General features: G+C 40.9%; 1 protein-coding gene, 1 long non-coding RNA gene and 1 other non-coding gene across 3 annotated transcripts; 2 read left to right on the forward strand and 1 right to left on the reverse strand.

Annotated features, from left to right (window-relative positions):
* Window positions 1–3,211: 3,211 nt before the first annotated feature.
* Window positions 3,212–5,592, forward strand: LOC115053105 (caspase-1-like; the record flags this gene model as incomplete). Its single annotated transcript, XM_029517674.1, has 3 exons — window positions 3,212–3,267; window positions 4,014–4,054; window positions 4,929–5,592. Coding segments are annotated over 3 exons (414 nt in total), but the record flags the coding sequence as incomplete, so codon positions are not given.
* A 134-nt stretch (window positions 5,593–5,726) lies between these two features.
* Window positions 5,727–6,318, forward strand: LOC115053248 (uncharacterized). The gene is made up of 2 exons (XR_003841438.1): window positions 5,727–5,781; window positions 5,874–6,318. It is a non-coding gene; the product is annotated as an uncharacterized LOC115053248 (long non-coding RNA).
* Window positions 6,319–13,357: 7,039 nt separating this feature from the next.
* trnag-gcc (transfer RNA glycine (anticodon GCC)) lies at window positions 13,358–13,428 on the reverse strand. The gene has a single exon. It is a non-coding gene; the product is annotated as a tRNA-Gly (tRNA).
* Between the last annotated feature and the right edge of the window lie 4,310 nt (window positions 13,429–17,738).

Below are 17,738 nucleotides of genomic sequence, written 5' to 3' on the forward strand. Positions count from 1 at the left end.
GACTGGTAGGAGGTCTTGAGGAGCCTACTGGAGACAACAAACAACTTCAGTCTCCTCAGGAAGAACATCCCGCTCTGTCCTTTTTTTAGAGGGCATCTGTGTTATGAGTCCAGTCCAGTTTATTGTTGATGGGGACCCCAAGGTACTTGTACGAATTAAAAATCTCCACCACCTCACCCTGGATGGTGACTGGGACAGGTCTACGGTTCCTCCTGTAGTCCACCACTAACTCCTTAGTATTGCTGATGCAGAGTTGAAGGTGATTCCGATTTCTCCACACAACAAAGCTCTCAATCAGTCTGCTGTACTCCTCATCCTCATTGCTGATACATCCGACTATTGAAGAGTCATCAGAAAACTTTTGGAGGTGGCTGGAACCAGAGTTGTAGTGGAAGTCGGAGGGGTACAGGGTGAAGAAGAATGGCACTAGGACAGTTCCTTGGGGCACACAGGAGTTACATGACACAACCTCAGATAGCCAGCCATCCACCCTGATATACAGCAGCCATCCTGTGAGGTAGTCCAAAATCCAGGTGGTGATGTTAGGGTGAAGTTCTATATCCAGCAGCTTGTCTCTCAGGAGGCTGGGTTGGATGATTTTGAAGGCACTGAAGAAGTCAAAGAAAATGACCCTCCATGGGCTTCCTGCACTCACCATATGATACAGGGCCTTGTGTGTAAGGAAGATGATCACATCCTCCACACCTGTGTGCTGACGGTAAGCGAACTGCAAGGGGTCCAGAAAATCAGAGAGCAGTTTCCTCAGGTGCTAGAGAACGAACCTCTCAAATGTCTTCATGACAGGGGATCCTAATGCCACCGGGCTGTAGTCATTGAGAGTGCTAGGACCTCCCTTCTTCGGTGCTGGAATAATTTATTATGTCTTCCAAAGGTCAGGTATCTTCAACAACCTGAGAGAGGTTAAAGAGGTGTGAAAGACAAGGTCAGACGTAGACCAACATTTGAGATGTTAAAGTGGATGATGAATTTGAAAAAGTGGAGAGGTTCTGGATCAGGATATTTCTGACTGATTATCAGTCATCTGATCTCCATGATTTGTTCTTTTCCAGGTTGAGATGCTGTTGGTTGTCAAAGATCAGCTGTTCTTCTCTGGCCTCAGCTCTGAAGTCCAACCCCTCCCATCTCAGAGAACTGGACCTGAGAGGAAACCTCCTGCAGGATCCAGATGTGAAGGAGCTGCATGATCTTGTGGAGAGTCCAGACTGTAGACTGAAGACTCTGAGGTCAGTCCACTGTGGTAGATCTTTAATTTAATGTCCTAATAAATGTCTTCAAACTTGGAGGGTGTGGAGCTGAGGACCAGAGTCAGTTGTGTTGTTGAGACTCCAGCCCTCATGGGGCTTTTGGACACGTGGCCGTGGCCCCCCTGTGCTCTGAAAGCTGTTATTTCCAAAGGATTGGAGCTCCACCACAGGTTTCCCTGCACTGAGCACAGTTCATGTGCAGCACAGTGATAGTTGTGTTTCTTTGTGGTGTTGTCATACTCAGTCAGTGTGTTACTGCAGTAGATGGAGTTCAGAGCAGCGGTACAGAAGCTGAGTGATGAGCTGCTGTGGACGGAGTCAACATCAAAAAGCTCTTCTACACACTTTGAAAACAAACAGTCCCACACATGTTGAAATGTTCTTCATTTAGAAGATTTTAGAACTTTCCTTTGCTGCCACATATTTATGAAGCAGCCACCTGCTGTATTCCTACACAAGTATGTCCTGTATTCCACTGCAGCCGCAGGTCAGCTGAGGGAATCACTTTGTTTTAGAGTGAGGAGCTGCTGAACTTCAGCCTCCAGTGGCTGAAATGACAATTACACTAAAGAAACACTTCAAACATCCAGACAGAATGTGGTGGAACTTAGTTTTAAAGTCTTCTGAACATTTCTGACTGATTATCAATGATTTTATCTGCATCTTTTATTTCCTATTCAGATTTGACAACTCCAGTTTGTCAGAGATCAGCTGTTCTTCTCTGGTCTCAGCTCTGAAGTCCAACCCCTCCCATCTCAGAGAACTGGACCTGAGTCAGAACAACCTGCAGGATTCAGGACTGAAGGATCTGTGTGGTTTTCTGAAGAGTCCTCACTGTAAACTGGAGACTCTGAGGTCAGACTCATGTTTTATTTCTGCTCTCAGATTAATATGATGTTACAGTTGCGGTGACTCTGACCTGCAGACAGGTTTATTTATTGGAATTAATTATTGGAAAATGACATTTGAATTTCACAGTTTATATTCACAATGTTGACAGGTTCTTAACAGTGTTGTTTCATTTTCTTATTAAATCTTCTCACTGTTTGTATTTGACTGTTGTGAAGCTGCTTCCTGTTGGTTCAGCTGTCTGAGTTTCTTTTTCTAAACTTTTACTTTCAAAACCTTCAGCTCTGAACAGATGATGAAACACTGAACGCTTTCAAGCAGGAACTTTGTCTCACATCTCATCTCAAGTCACATCTTTTATTCTTTACTCAGGTTGGAGAACTGCAGTCTGTCAGAGATCAGCTGTTCTTTTCTGGTCTCAGCTCTGAAGTCCAACTCCTCCCATCTCAGAGAACTGGACCTGAGTCACAACAACCTGAAGGATTCAGACTTGAAGGATCTGTTTGATCTTGTGAAGAGTCCTCACTGTAGCCTGGAGACTCTGAGGTCAGTTCAGACATTATTGTAGATTTGTTTAATCCAGAATTTATATTCACATTTAACTTGACACTTTTATTAAACTAGCTTTTGTTTCATGTTTCCAGTTTTTCTAATAATCAAAGTTGTCATTCTTTTTCAAAACCTGAATCTACTTGTTCAATATATTAATAAGCAAAAATCTTCCATGAACAAAAAGTGTTGGTTTCATGTGTTAGATCTCCAGACAGAAACCAGGACCAAGGGAGACTTTAGTCTTGGATCAGGATTGGATATTTAAAGTCTTGGTATCTGTCTTTGTATTGGAACAAAGTCGAATGTGGACCTGCAACATTTGAGATGTTAAAGTGGGTGATGAGTTTGAAAATGTGGAGAAGTTCTGGTTCAGGACATTTCTGACTGGTTATCAGTCATTTCATCTCCATGATTTGTTCTTTTTCAGGTTGAGATGCTGTTGGTTGTCAGAGATCAGCTGTTCTTCTCTGGCCTCAGCTCTGAAGTCCAACCCCTCCCATCTCAGAGAACTGGATCTGAGAGGAAACCTCCTGCAGGATCCAGATGTGAAGGAGCTGCGTGATCTTGTGGAGAGTCCAGACTGTAGACTGGAGACTGTGAGGTCAGTAGAGGGTTGGACTTGGTCCATGAAGCTTTTAGCAGTCCTGCAGTCAATTCACTGTCATCGCAAAGACTCAATGTTTCAAACTCCCCTGTGAAACATTGAGTGAAGAACAGAAACTTAGTTCAGGATTGGAAAAAAAAAAAGACAAAGAAAACAGTTGGCCATTCAGATATCAGTAATCAAGAACCAACCAAAGTCAGATGAATGTCAGTCAGCTGATCTTTGTCTTAACTTGGTTAATGTATAGAAAAAAAAGGCTCAAGGTTTGATCCCTCTCTACACTGAAGTGTAAAATTTAAAGAATGTGAGCCAGGTGGAGTATCAAAACAACCCCCAAAAATACTGTTCCAGGGATCTGACTGATTCAGAGCCAACGCTTTATTAAATGTTTTGATCTCAAAACCCAACCTGCTCCAGAGCTGGTTTCTATGATGATTCCCACCAAGCATTGATTGGCTTAGCAAATGTTGGTTCCCAGAATGTTGATAACTTCTCATATTAAAGTTAACCGCAGGGCACCATCCTATTTTGAGAAAAGAGACAACTCTCACATCACATTCAGTCTGATCAGGCTCTCTGGAAACAGAGTTTCCGATTAGAATATTGATACAGGATAGCTTTATATTTATCTGCTGAGACTGATGTTGGATCATCACCGTCTGTTTTTAAATAAACTAACTCTGACAGAACCTCAGTATGTTCCACTCAATGTCTCACTGTTGTGGTTGTTTTTGTCTCTGCAGGCTCAGTGACAGAGTGATTAAAGCTTCTACAGAGAAAACCTGTGAGTATAGAACCTCTGAGTCCTGTTCGCCAAACTGACTGTGCTCTGTTCATCAAGATCTTTATTCATTACGTTTCAACAACAGACTGTTAGAAACCTGGATCCTTAAAGTCTAAACATGTTAAGACCACATGGCCGCCTGGGCCTGATAACATGATCATATTCAAAATGGGTAATGATATAATCCTACATGTTGCTTTATCATTTTATATATTTACATTTCATTAAAGGTTTTAGGCAAATTTCAACTAAAAGTTACAAAACCATATTATTTCAGATTTATTTTCATGTGTGGAGGTTTAAATTAATAATAGTAATATATAACAGATGAACATGGTTTCTTTCAGTAAATAAATTATTTAGGTAATATCTGGATCATTTGGTTCTATGGAGTTATCTTATCTGTTAATCCACACAGAGCTAATCCCAGATTGATTTTAATTTCACATTCAACAGCACAGCAGCTGTTTATCAGTCAGTCTATAAATACAACAGGTGGCTGCAGCTGGTGACTTTAACTGAATGAAGACAGCTGCAGACTTTAAATTCTACAGACTGAGTCCAGTTAGCAGATTTTCGGACCCGCCCACTCAGGTTGGTACGCGGCCAATAGAAAACCAGAATCATCTGAAAGGGAAGCGATGACAGGAGGTTCTGAGCTGCTGCTGTTGGACTCTGCGCCTCTTACTCAAATCTGATGATGGACAAAACAATCTTTGCTGTTGTACAAAATTTTAGCAAAGATCCCAACAATCCTGTTTGTGTTAGATTAAAATCACGACATGTCATCTGAAATCTGATGTTAGATCAGTGTTTTAAAGTGCTGGTTGTTATTGGTGATTATTAAACAGTCTTTCATCTGGTTTCATGTTAGGTCCAAAAAGGGAAACTGTTCAAAGCGGCCTCCCAGCTGATGACAACCGTCAAGCAGAAGAGAGGCTGCGTGCTGTTCGGACAGAATTCATTCAGAGAGTGTCTGACAGTGTTCTCAACCAGCTTCTGGATAAACTACTTGATCGTGGTGTTATCAGAGATGAAGAGATGGAGTCAGCCAGAGCAAAATCCAGAGCAGAAAAAGCCAGAGATGTGATTGACTCAGTGAGAAGAAAGGGAAGCGAAGCCAGCTCATTTCTGATTGCTGCTCTCTGTCAGCTGGATCCATGTGTTTCCAGAGAGCTCTCATTAAGATGAAGCCAAAGACACAAAGTCTCTGAGGGTGGATGGAAATATTAACTTGCTAACAAGTTCTGCTATAAAGTCTCTGTTCTTAAATACTTATGTTTAACTCTAAAAAGAAATTCACTTGTTGTTTTTGGGAAAATAGGCCTTGGCCTGATCCCACAGTACTTTGCGCTCTGGGATTTATTTTCCAACATTTGTAATACGTTAAAATGTGTCTCAGTGTTTACTGATCTTCACTGATCTTCTTTCATCACACTGTCACCATGTGGTCTTTCTGCAGACCAGAATCCTGTCTGTCTGTCTGTCTGTCTGTCTGTCTGTCAGAGTATCTCGGTTTAAATGGACCTTCAGTAAATCATCAGTAAAGTGATGAACCTTCATGACTCAGCTCTTTATCTCCACTGTGGACTCAGAGAAATGTGCTGAGTCAGCAGACTTGAGGTCTGTGAGTTTCCAGCTCAGTGTGTTCACTCGAACACGTTAACATGAGCTGAGAGGAAGCAGCTGCTGCACATCTGGACTGAACAGGACTGAAGTCCCTGCAGGTCTTTATGCTGGATCTGCATCACTGACTGACAGCTGATGGACAGAGTCAGGAAACACTGATGGATCTGCTCTCTTCTTCTTCTCTACACAGCTGGAAGTGGAGTTGGTGAAGAGGAAGTTGTGTGTTGATGGAGGATCAGCTGCTTCCTGATGATCCAGATGTTGCAGCAGCAGCTTGTCCAGACTCTGGACCATGTTCCTGGGAGGTGGAGAGGAGAGCTTCATCCAGCAGAGACTGACAGAGGAATCAGAACTGGTCTGAGAACAGAGTCCAGTCCACCATGATCCCAGAGACTCCTCAACTCCTCAAGTCAAGCATTTTTGCATAAACTATGAAATGTTTTATTGTGGAACATGTTGACTGTCATTCAGCACTGATTAAGCTTTTAAATTGGCCCTTTCTTCACTTCATAAAAATATTGTATTTTTCTTTAATGTTTTTTCTTATCTTGAACAATATTTATTTTTATCCACATGTGGCAAAAAAAAAAAAAACATGTCAATAAATAACGAGATGCTGAAAGGGCTCAACTCAACAGAGGACATGGCAACAGTTTCTCATCTGAAAGGACAATTTTTATTCAGCAAAGAATTAAGTGAAAAACAAATCAGCTGTTTTTCAGTGGCATTAAATTTAACTAAAACCAAATCGGTTGGTTTGTCTGTTTGCCTTCTACTGCTTCTTTTCCTGCTTTCGCTCATCTTTGGGATCGCGCACCTTGTCCACTGTGTGTGTGTGTGCTCTCTCTGCTGGTCTGAGGTCTCAGTTCATTTAAATGCTTTGTTGGATCTGTCTGTCTGTATCATGTCAGAAACTCTGAAACACTTTGAATTTCTTTAAAACACAGTTTTATTGATATCAAAGTGTCCAGCAGTACATTGTGCATTGTGAGTACATTGTTGCATGTAAACATAATAAGCATCCCGGCCAATGCAGAGTAACTCTTTACCAACATCCAGATGTTAGAAACACAGTGCTGCTTGGAAAATACCCTGATAGACTCCAACACACTGTGACTTTGTGAAACAACCAGTGGAGCCCCCTGGTGGTCAGTAGAAGTGCAGCCCCTCTGAGCTGGTGGCAGACCAAGGCTTCAGTCTGCACACATCTTCCACATGTGATGGCACACACACTGTGTATTGTGGCAACATCCGTCCCCTCAGAGAGAATCTGCTCTTTAACCCTCCTGTCGTTTTCACCCCCCGCCCCTTACTTTAGTGTTCCTGCTCTGTTTGATACGGTGGCCGGTAAGTGCAAAACTAAATTACAAAGTGCCAAACACTTTTACAAAGCGTCAAACTAATTTACATGTTGGGAAACATTTTTACATTTTATTCAACAAAATTACACAAGAAAAACACTTTTACCACGGACAAAACAAACTTACAAATTAGAAAACAAATTTACATGTTGCGAAACAATTTTCCAAACACAGAATCTTCCGGAAGAGGAATGTACCAAATGCCGGAAGTGATCCAGAAGAAGATTGACTGTGAGCTCAAAAAGTTTGTATCGGTTTGTGTGGCGGGAAAACTTTGCAGAGTGAAAGTTTATGGCAGCATGGAGTAAATGATGTTTTGGCCGTTTTGTGGAAACGACTTGAGCCAATTTACGTGGTTGTGTTTTCCGTGCGGACGATCTGTAGAATGTTTAACGTTGATGAACGGACCAGACGGAAGGAGCACGCGCACAGGAGACATCTAATAAACAGCCGGAAAATGCTAAACAAGCTAAGTGTAGCATCGCGCTAACTAGCTGAAGCCGCTGTCAGACATGCAGTGAATTAAAGTGCACCGTTTCATTTTGCAGCCAATCGTTGTCTTCACGGAATAGCAACGCGTTTAGTTAGTATGCGTTGCTAGTTTTTATTTTATTTTATGCTTACAGTTATGCTAAATGCACAATTGTTGCTGATTGTTTTAGCTGCTGCTAACTTTCTGTTTTGATACGGAACTCCGTTCATTCCAGCAGAACAACCATGAACATCATATAAACAATTCATGGAGGACAGAAAGTCAAAGTCAAAAGAACTGTGGGCCGAAAGGAAACAGGTCCAGGTACGTGTGTGGATATATCTGTAAAATGTGGAAGTAAATATGTGTGTGTGTGTGTGTGTGTGTGTGTGTGTGTGAGTGAAATGAATGATATCTTTTTGTTATTTTAGCAGATAAACATGGATTGATGGCGCCACATGGAGCTGATTTAAAAGCTCAGAGAGGGAAAACACTCCCATTATATACAGATCCGGAGGTAGCAGCACCTGATCTACTGAAGCAAGCTGTCCAAGAAATGAGAACATTTAACAAGAAGATGGATGAAGGAGCAGACCTTCTTTTGTATCCAGACTGTTCAGAGGTGCTCCATGTGCCTGGGTCAGAAAGCCCATTCAAACTGGCAGAATATAAAAAGGAAATAGGAAAGGCACTTTTTTCATTTGCCTAGAAACACACTTTAGAGGAGGTTTGTGGATCTCTTCATTCAATATTTTTACACATTTATTTACTCTGATGTAGCATAATTAATAATGTGTTGAATTGTTTGTTTTTACTACAGAGGTTGATACATCAGACTCTGATTCTGAAATTGTCATCACATCGAGGAGCGCAGCTGACACTGTGGTATGTTCATTTTTACATTTTGTACTTTCAGTTTTTTTTTATTTATTTATTGACAGGATGTGTATTTGGTTTCAAGCATTAAGTCGAAGAACCAAGTCTTGATTATTTGGCATTTACTATTCCAATCAGACACCCTGATAACCTTTCACCATTGATATATACTGTATGTGGTGAGGGAACAATAATGGAAGCTGTTTAAAGTTGCTGACAATTGTGTGCTTTTCTTCTCAGGTTTTTGAACCAAAAAAAAACACAGTTCTCCCAAACACAAACCTGAAGATAAAGGGTAGGTATTAGTTTTTGCAAAAGAAGTCATTTGTCTTTAAGTTGTTGATGTGATTGTGATGAACATGTGGTAGAAAATATCATACGTGTGATATCATTTATAAGAAAATAATCTCTTATTTATAAATCTTATGGTTCCTCTCTACCTCTAAATGTTACTCAAAGCTCTGTTATACTCTGTATCATAAAGTTCATCAGGTTATCAATTTTATCATGTTTCAGAGATTCATCCACAGCTCAGCCTGGACAGGTATTAAGGCAGATTATGGCAGCCTGATGTTCTTTGCTTTCAGTGTGTTGTTTCAGACATTTTCATTTGTTTTTCAGACAGTAATATCTGACACTGAGGATCTGGATCCACCTGAAACAAATCCAGTCAGGAGTACTTGCTACGGGTAAGTAAAAAAAACAACGGTGATTCACTTAATTTTAATATTAATTTATTGATTACATGGGAAAGATATTTGCATTTGTAAGATGTTCAACATATTCTGAAACCTGTGACATGCTGGTAAAATCCACAGATGATGCTGTTTTGGAAGAAGGAATTGACACAGGTGGGCCGAGACGAGAGTCTTTAACTCTACTGATGAAACATCTGAAAGACCGGCTCATTTCTGATGGACCAGAAGGACATCAGTTCTTGGTGTACAATGCAAATGGTATGAACAAGGTTAGATGTAAACAATACTAATGGTTAATGATCATTAACTTTATATATCACATGACATACGCTTTGTTGCTTGAACTATTTTTCAAAAACATTTACCCTGCCAAGTGCAAAGCAAGACACAGAGTTCTTCTTTAAATCAGTAATGTTCAACACAACCATTTTTACTCATTTCTATATGTTTGGGTGGATAGTCATTTTAGAAAACAGTGAAGTTTCTTTAGGTCATTTAAATGTGAAACAATGTTTGTGGTCACTTTTTAGATTCAAAGATGGTCTTTCAGCTCTTCAGTTTCTGACTGCACTGCAGCAACAGCCTACTTTGCTGGCCCCTGTCCTGTGCCACTCTGAAAAGCCACTCACTGGTCTGGAACTTGAGACTCTTCAAACCTGACCTCAGTCCATCAGGAAGTAACAGGAGACTTAAAGAAAGTCAAACTTTGGGCTACTGGGCGGACTGTCTTTTATTGTGAAGGTTTGTAAATCACTTTTTTTTATAATTTGTTGAGAAAATACATTGCCACGGTGTAACTGAAGGTTTTTCTTCGCAGAAGGTCAGGCTGCTGTGTCTCTGGAGGATGTTTTGATGTTTGCAGCTGGGCTGACTTCACCTCCCCCGTCCGGATTGGAACCATCGCCAAGAATAGAGTTCCTGGATGACTCTCCATTCCCAGTTCCCAATACATGTTCAAACACATTGAAATTAGCACTCCTAGATTCACACACTGTTTAAGTCACACATGGACTTGTAACTGTAACTTGTAAGTGGTAACTAGATCACCCCTCGAGACCAGACTCCGAAAAGTTTTTTTTTTTTTTTTCCCCTCTCCACACAGTTAAGATTTTCATTGTTAAGTTTTAGACAAAACAAATTTCAAGAAGCTTTGTATTCCATACTTACAAAAATATAGGACTCATTACTTTGCTATAGTTTTTATCAATTGATTTCAAACTCAGAACAAATGAAGCTGTGACACTTGGTGTTCAGACAGACTGCAGTGTTCCAACACTCCAAATCAGATTTCTTAGCTTGTCGTTCACTTTTCCTTGTGATGTTTCCAAATGATTCTGGTACCTGTTCATCTGAAGAAATGAAACAATGGGAATGCAAATTTTATGTTGACAAACAATAAAAAAATTACAAATATTTCCTTCTGTTTGCATCTGTGATAGATTGGTTATGAGTTTTTTCCAAACTATTTTAAAACAGAAAAATTGCATGTTTTTCAGTCATGGCAATATTTGATTCAATTCTGTGTTACTTGTCTAATACCAAATCACAGCACATCTCATGGCTCTTGACATGTATATTAAAAAAATTAATTAATTTAAAAAAAAATAAATAAATAAATAGAAATAAGACAGAAACCCCAATGAGTAAGCACTTGATAATGTGTAAAGGGAAAATTCCCTTTCTCACTGACTCACAGCTGAGCAGTTTCTTTCAGCTTCATGTACAGTTCTGTTGCAGACTCCCAGTTCTCTGGCTTCTGTAGTTGTTTGTGCTCCATAACAAAGTCAAAGTCCTCCTGCATGTTTGAGTCCCCACATGGAGCTATTGACAGGCTCGCCTCTGGAACAGCATCCAAATCAGCTGGTTCAATCTCAAATCCAGTCTGTGGAGCCAAATCTGTGTTAGATAGAATCAATAGCATTTATATTATTTATTTACATTTAATCAATAAAATAATAATAATAAAACAAACATGGAAATATCAATCCATCTCCAATATTACCTGTGTGGTCAGCAGTACAGTTCATTGGACATGACGCTGTTCTGGAAGTGTGAATCCTGTGACTGTTCCACAGTCTCACACACTCATCCAACATCACCATAGCAACATCTCAGAAGGCACTAATGCTCATGGCTCCCATTGAAGTATCCAGCAAACAACTCCATCCAGAACTGAGACCTGTAGAAATTGATAGAATCCGAAGTAAATATATATTATTAGTAGAAGTGGGACTCCATTAAAAAAATCTAATTCATTAAAGGCTTTGTAGTGAATGAATTGAAATGAACGCGTTAAAGTCCCAGCTTCAGTTATTATATATGTTTAGAGGAGTTCATCTGCGATAGAACAAAGATAAAAATCAAATGAACGGTTCGTCATAATAAAATGACTTCATGAAGGCCACTTACCTTCCCCTTCTAAATATGGCCCACCAGGATTCAACACGCTGCTTATTCGTGGATGAGCCATACATGTGGCTGGACGGCCCAGAGCAGCAGTCATCATGATGGAGGCGTAGGGGAGACTGAATGGCAGCCATAATGCCATTCTCCGTGCCACAATCAGTCCTCAGTCTCATGAGAGGAGATTCTCAGCGATCACTGTTGGCTTCTTGTTATTTGTCGGTCCACATTGGAGCCACAGCACTTTAGGTGAAAAAATCCATCCATGCGTCCTGAGAGAGCCAGTTTATCAGAACCATCTGCATGCCACATACAGTTCGCTCCCATTGAGTAGCAGCTTCTTCTTAGAAACCTTCTGCGTGCTCTCTCATTCATCACATCATCTCTCTTCACTCCAAGATTGGACTTTTGTCTGAGTACCTGCCACATCGTCCGATAGCCAAACAGTTGTCCAGGTCCACGAAGTTCCAACCTGATGGCGTTTGGAGATGAATCATCCTTTTAAGAGTCCGCAGGCTGATGTTTGCACCGTGTAAACTTCACATCATGCTTCAGTAGATCAGGTGCTGCTACCTCCGGATCTGTATATAATGGGAGTGTTTTCCCTCTCTGAGCTTTTAAATCAGCTCCATGTGGCGCCATCAATCCATGTTTATCTGCTAAATTAACAAAAAGATTTCATTCATTTCACACACACACACATATTTACTTCCATATTTTACAGATATATCCACACACGTACCTGGACCTGTTTCCTTTCGGCCCACAGTTCTTTTGACTTTGACTTTCTGTCCTCCATGAATTGTTTATATGATGTTCATGGTTGTTCTGCTGGAATGAACGGAGTTCCGTATCAAAACAGAAAGTTAGCAGCAGCTAAAACAATCAGCAACAATTGTGCATTTAGCATAACTGAAAGCCTAAAATAAATAAAAACTAGCAACGCATACTAACTAAACGCGTTGCTATTCCGTGAAGACAACGATTGGCTGCAAAATGAAACGGTGCACTTTAATTCACTGCATGTCTGACAGCGGCTTCAGCTAGTTAGCGCGATGCTACAATTAGCTTGTTTAGCATTTTCCGGCTGCTTATTAGATGTCTCCTGTGCGCGTGCTCCTTCCGTCTGGTCCGTTCATCAACGTTAAACATTCTACAGATCGTCCGCACGGAAAACACAACCGCGTAAATTGGCTCAAGTTGTTTCCACAAAACGGCCAAAACATCATTTACTCCATGCTGCCACAAAGTTTCACTCCGCAAAGTTTTCCCGCCACACAAACCGATACAAACATTTTGAGCTCACAGTCAATCTTCTTCTGGATCACTTCCGGCATTTGGTACATTCCCCTTCCGGAAGATTCTGTCGTTTGGAAATTTGTTTTGCCACTTGTAAATTAGTTTTCTCAAATGTAAATTTGTTTTGTCCGTGTTAAAAGTGTTTTCCTTATGTAATTTTGTGAAATAAAATGTAAAAATGTTTCCCAACATGTAAATTAGTTTCACGCTTTGTAAAAGTGTTTGGCACTTTGTAATTTAGTTTTGCACTTACCGGCCACCGTATAAAACAGAGCAGGAACACTAAAGTAAGGGGCGGGGGGTGAAAACGACAGGAGGGTTAAAGAGCAGATTCTCTCTGAGGGGACGGATGTTGCCACAATACACAGTGTGTGTGCCATCACATGTGGAAGATGTGTGCAGACTGAAGCCTTGGTCTGCCACCAGCTCAGAGGGGCTGCACTTCTACTGACCACCAGGGGGCTCCACTGGTTGTTTCACAAAGTCACAGTGTGTTGGAGTCTATCAGGGTATTTTCCAAGCAGCACTGTGTTTCTAACATCTGGATGTTGGTAAAGAGTTACTCTGCATTGGCCGGGAATCGAACCCGGGTCTCCCGCGTGGCAGGCGAGAATTCTACCACTGAACCACCAATGCTTACTTAACTGTTTTTACCATGACGTCACGAATCTACAGTCATCAGCAGCCTTCAACACTTCCTGCATTTTATAACGTGGCAGCTAACCCGATCAGGGAGAGTCTTCTTTTTTCTGTTTTTCTCACACAGGTTCAAACACAAGCTCCTCCGCTGAGTGAGACGGCAACATTTTTTTTACAAGTTTTACAGATGATTATTGTCATTTCTGTGTTTATATCCAACAATGTATTTACATTAAAGCTGATATCTTTCTATAATAATCCATCATGGAAACTTTCATATCAGTAAATCCACCGTGTTTTAAAGAAGTTCAGAGTGTTTCAGAGTTTCTGACATGATACAGACAGACAGATCCAACAAAGTATTTAAATGAACTGAGAGCTCAGGCCAGCAGAGAGAGCACACACACACACACACAGTGGACGAGGTGCGCAGCTTCGCTCAGTCTGTGATTCCAAAAATGAGCGAAAGCAGGAAAAGAAGCATTTTAATAAGTAGAAGGAGGAACAAACCAACAGATTTGGTTTTAGTTCAATTTAACGCCACTTATTTGTCTAATAACAGCTGATTTGTGTTTCACTTCATTCGTTCGCGAGACAAGCTTGAGATTCTTCGTGCGCATGCGCCGTTCCGGCTGAATCTAATGCGAGTGTGACGTTTGAGTTGGTGTCGCGTGGGAGAGTGATGAAGGACAGGAAATGCCTTTGATCTCCAGTGACGTCACACAGCCTCATTGTGAGGTCAGTAAACGGTTGTTGATGTTGTCAGTGAAACATTCATTCATCCTCAGAGTCATCTGCTTCTACCGATCTCCATTTTCATTTCCAACCACTCAGAGAGACAAGAACACACACAGACACTCTGACTAACCAAACCATTCCAGGAACAATCAGGATGATTCTGGCTCAGGGTGTGACAGGTCCGGGGTTCAAATCCCAGATGAGCCCTTTGTCAGCTGTTGTAAGAAGTGAAAAAGCCTCCTAAATGTGGAGGGAGGCCGACTCTGTCAGAGAGCAGTGTGCATTCTAGCTTCCTTTAGCTGTCAGCCTCTGATCATCAACTCTTCAGCTTCTATGACTTCAACAATTCCTTCTGAATGCAGTCTGAGGCAGTGATTGTGAAACTTTCATTCAGACAGAGATCCCACATTCAGAAGAAAACAGCCACACACAAACAAAGTCATCACGAACAGCCTACATGGAGCCTAAATGAAAAGAAGCAGGAACTAAAGTGTGAAAATAATGATGAACAAAGTGTCACACAGAGAGGCTGCAGCCTGGTGTGGACTATAACGTCAGAAAATGGATCAGTCTGTGACACGGAGCACTAAAGTTGGAAGGCTGAGTTCAGCTTCAGCTTCTTTCATGTTCTCCCTGTGAAAGAAAGAAGGTGAACATGAGCTTGATATGAGAACACAGCAGTGTGCATCATGGTGCTCATGTTCATATAGAAAGAAGGAGGAAAAGCAGCAGCTCTGGTTTGCTGTTTCACTCCCTTTCCCTCCCCGCTATGAGCTGTCACTCACCCACAGCACATACTGTAGACTGGTTCACAGTCAGACTCATGATTCATGACTCATTGGTTCAGAGTGGAACTCATGAGTCCCAGTTCAGCAGCAGCACATTCAGACAATATTATATCACTATATCAATAATTTGAACTTTATTAATGCAAAACTTCTCAAACTAATAGCAATGTTACACAAAGTTCTTTAAACATTAAAATATAAAAATAAACAATATCCCCACCCAGGCCGCATCATCACCACACACACACAGATTAAAACAGGACATTGTTTGTCTTACAAAGGTCTTTTAGTACAAGAAATAAAAATTGCAGTGTCCTCTGAGTTCTGCTCTTTCAGCATCCTGTTATGTATTTACATACTTTTTTTGGAACATGTTAAAAATAAGAATTAGTTGAGATAATGATTTAAAAAAAACACACAATTACATTTTATGAAGTGAAGAAAGGGCCTATTTAAAAGTTTAATCAGTGCCGACTGACAGTTAAATATTTCACATGGAAATGTTTTATACGAACAAAAAAAATGCTTGTATAAATGTCCCCAAAGCAGCCCAAAGGGTCCAGAAGAAGCTGAACCTAAACCCCAGGTGGAGTTTGGAGGAGCTGGCTGAGAGGAGAGGAGGACTTGAGGAGTCTCTGGGATCATGGTGGACTGGACTCTGTTCTCAGACCAGTTCTGATTCCTCTGTCAGTCTCTGCTGGATGAAGCTCTCCTCTCCACCTCCCAGGAACATGGTCCAGAGTCTGGACAAGCTGCTGCTGCAACATCTGGATCATCAGGAAGCAGCTGATCCTCCATCAACACACACCTTCCTCTTCACTGCCTCCACCTGTGTAGAGAAGAAGAAGAGAGCAGATCCATCAGTGTTTCCTGACTCTGTCCATCAGCTGTCAGTCAGTGATGCAGATCCAGCAGAAAGACCTGCAGGGACTTCAGTCCTGTTCAGTCCAGATGTGCAGCAGCTGCTTCCTCTCAGCTCATGTTAACGTGTTGGAGTGAACACACTGAGCTGGAAACTCACAGACCTCAAGTCTGCTGACTCAGCACATTTCTCTGAGTCCACAGTGGAGATAAAGAGCTGAGTCATGAAGGTTCATCACTTTACTGATGATTTACTGAAGGTCCATTTAAACTGAGAGACTCAGACAGACAGACAGACAGACAGACAGACAGACAGACCACATGGTGACAGTGTGATGAAAGAAGATCAGTGATGTGCAGCTTTCAGTCAGACTGATCTCAGAGCTGTGACAGATGAACCTGATCAGAGAACAAACAGTCTCAGCTCAGATCTGACAGTTTGATGGACGAGGACCAGAATCTGAACATCTCTGAGTTCTTCAGCTGGAATCTGCTTCATTTGATGGTCACATGATCACAACAGTCCTCTGACTGATCTGATTGGCTGACTGTTTTCTCTCTGTCTTTTTGTCTTATTCTGAAATCTGTTTCTGTTCTCCTCTCACAGCTTCACTGAGGAGTTTGAAGGTTCACAGGAAACACTGAGTCTTTGCTCTGATACTGGATTTAAACAATATTACTGAAAGGAACATGAACTGAGTCCAACTGTAGCGGAAATAAAACATGAGTCTGACCTCAGAGTCTTCAGTCTGAAGTCTGGACTCTTCACAAGATCAGACAGATCCTTCACGTCTGAATCCTTCAGGTTGTTCAGACTCAGGTCCAGTTCTCTGAGATGGGAGGGGTTGGACTTCAGAGCTGAGACCAGAGAAGAACAGCTGATCTCTGACAAACTGCAGTTCATCAACCTGAGTAAAGAATAAAAGATGTGACTTTAGGACACAAAGTTCCTGCTTGAAAGTGTTTCATCATCTGTTCAGAGCGAATTATGTTTTAGTGAAGGGACTTGTGGTGGCTGATTTTATTTCTGTGGTTTGGGAATAAAGGCAAAATTTTTTTTTGGTTGATTGTTTTCTTTAAAATGTACCATTATCTGTGTATGTTTATATGCAGATATATGAGAGTTCAGGTTGTTACAACAGCCACTGGATGTTTAAATACGTCTTATAAACCCATGTGGGTTGCACATTTTTATGAATGACACACATAAATTAATAAATGAAATGAACCACAGATTAAAATCTGCATACTAACATACAAATATATATGAATATATGATGTCCCCTTTCAAAAATACAAGATTGATTGATAAATTGCATTCCATTAAAACGTCTTTTTCAATTTAATAAAAATCTGTTTTTCAAAGTGCAAAACTGCAAACTGCAGCTCTCCAACCTAAGTAAAGAATAAAAGATGTGACTTTAGGAGACAAAGTTCCTGCTGCAAAGTGTTCAATGTTTCATCAAGTCAACATGATTCACAACATCTGGAACATTTTCACTTAATTCAGCGGTGACCACGTTTAACATGCTGAGTTTGGTCTGAATCTTTCAGTCTGCTTGAGTCACATGACTTTATAGTCGTGTTGGAACAGAAAACACAGAATATTAGTGCTTTACTCAAAGAAAAAAAACGATTGATATAAGAATCACAATTCTCATTTACTTTGATTCAGAATCAATTCAAAATGTCCCAAAATCGATTTAAAAAATAAAACAATGCTGACAAAGACGCTGTCTGACGTCACCACAGAGCTGGTTCTGGAACATACGCACGCACCAAAACAAGGAGGAATCTACAATAATGGAGGAAAGAGAGATTCAACAGGCCCCGTCCTCGTTGCAGGCAAAGATTCTGACTCATTTTGGTTTTTACTGAGCTTGACATGACTTATTTTATAGCTTGCTGCTCAGAGTAGCA

This window comes from Echeneis naucrates, chromosome 2 (genome assembly GCF_900963305.1).
Source record: "Echeneis naucrates chromosome 2, fEcheNa1.1, whole genome shotgun sequence".
NCBI classification, from domain to species: domain Eukaryota; kingdom Metazoa; phylum Chordata; class Actinopteri; order Carangiformes; family Echeneidae; genus Echeneis; species Echeneis naucrates.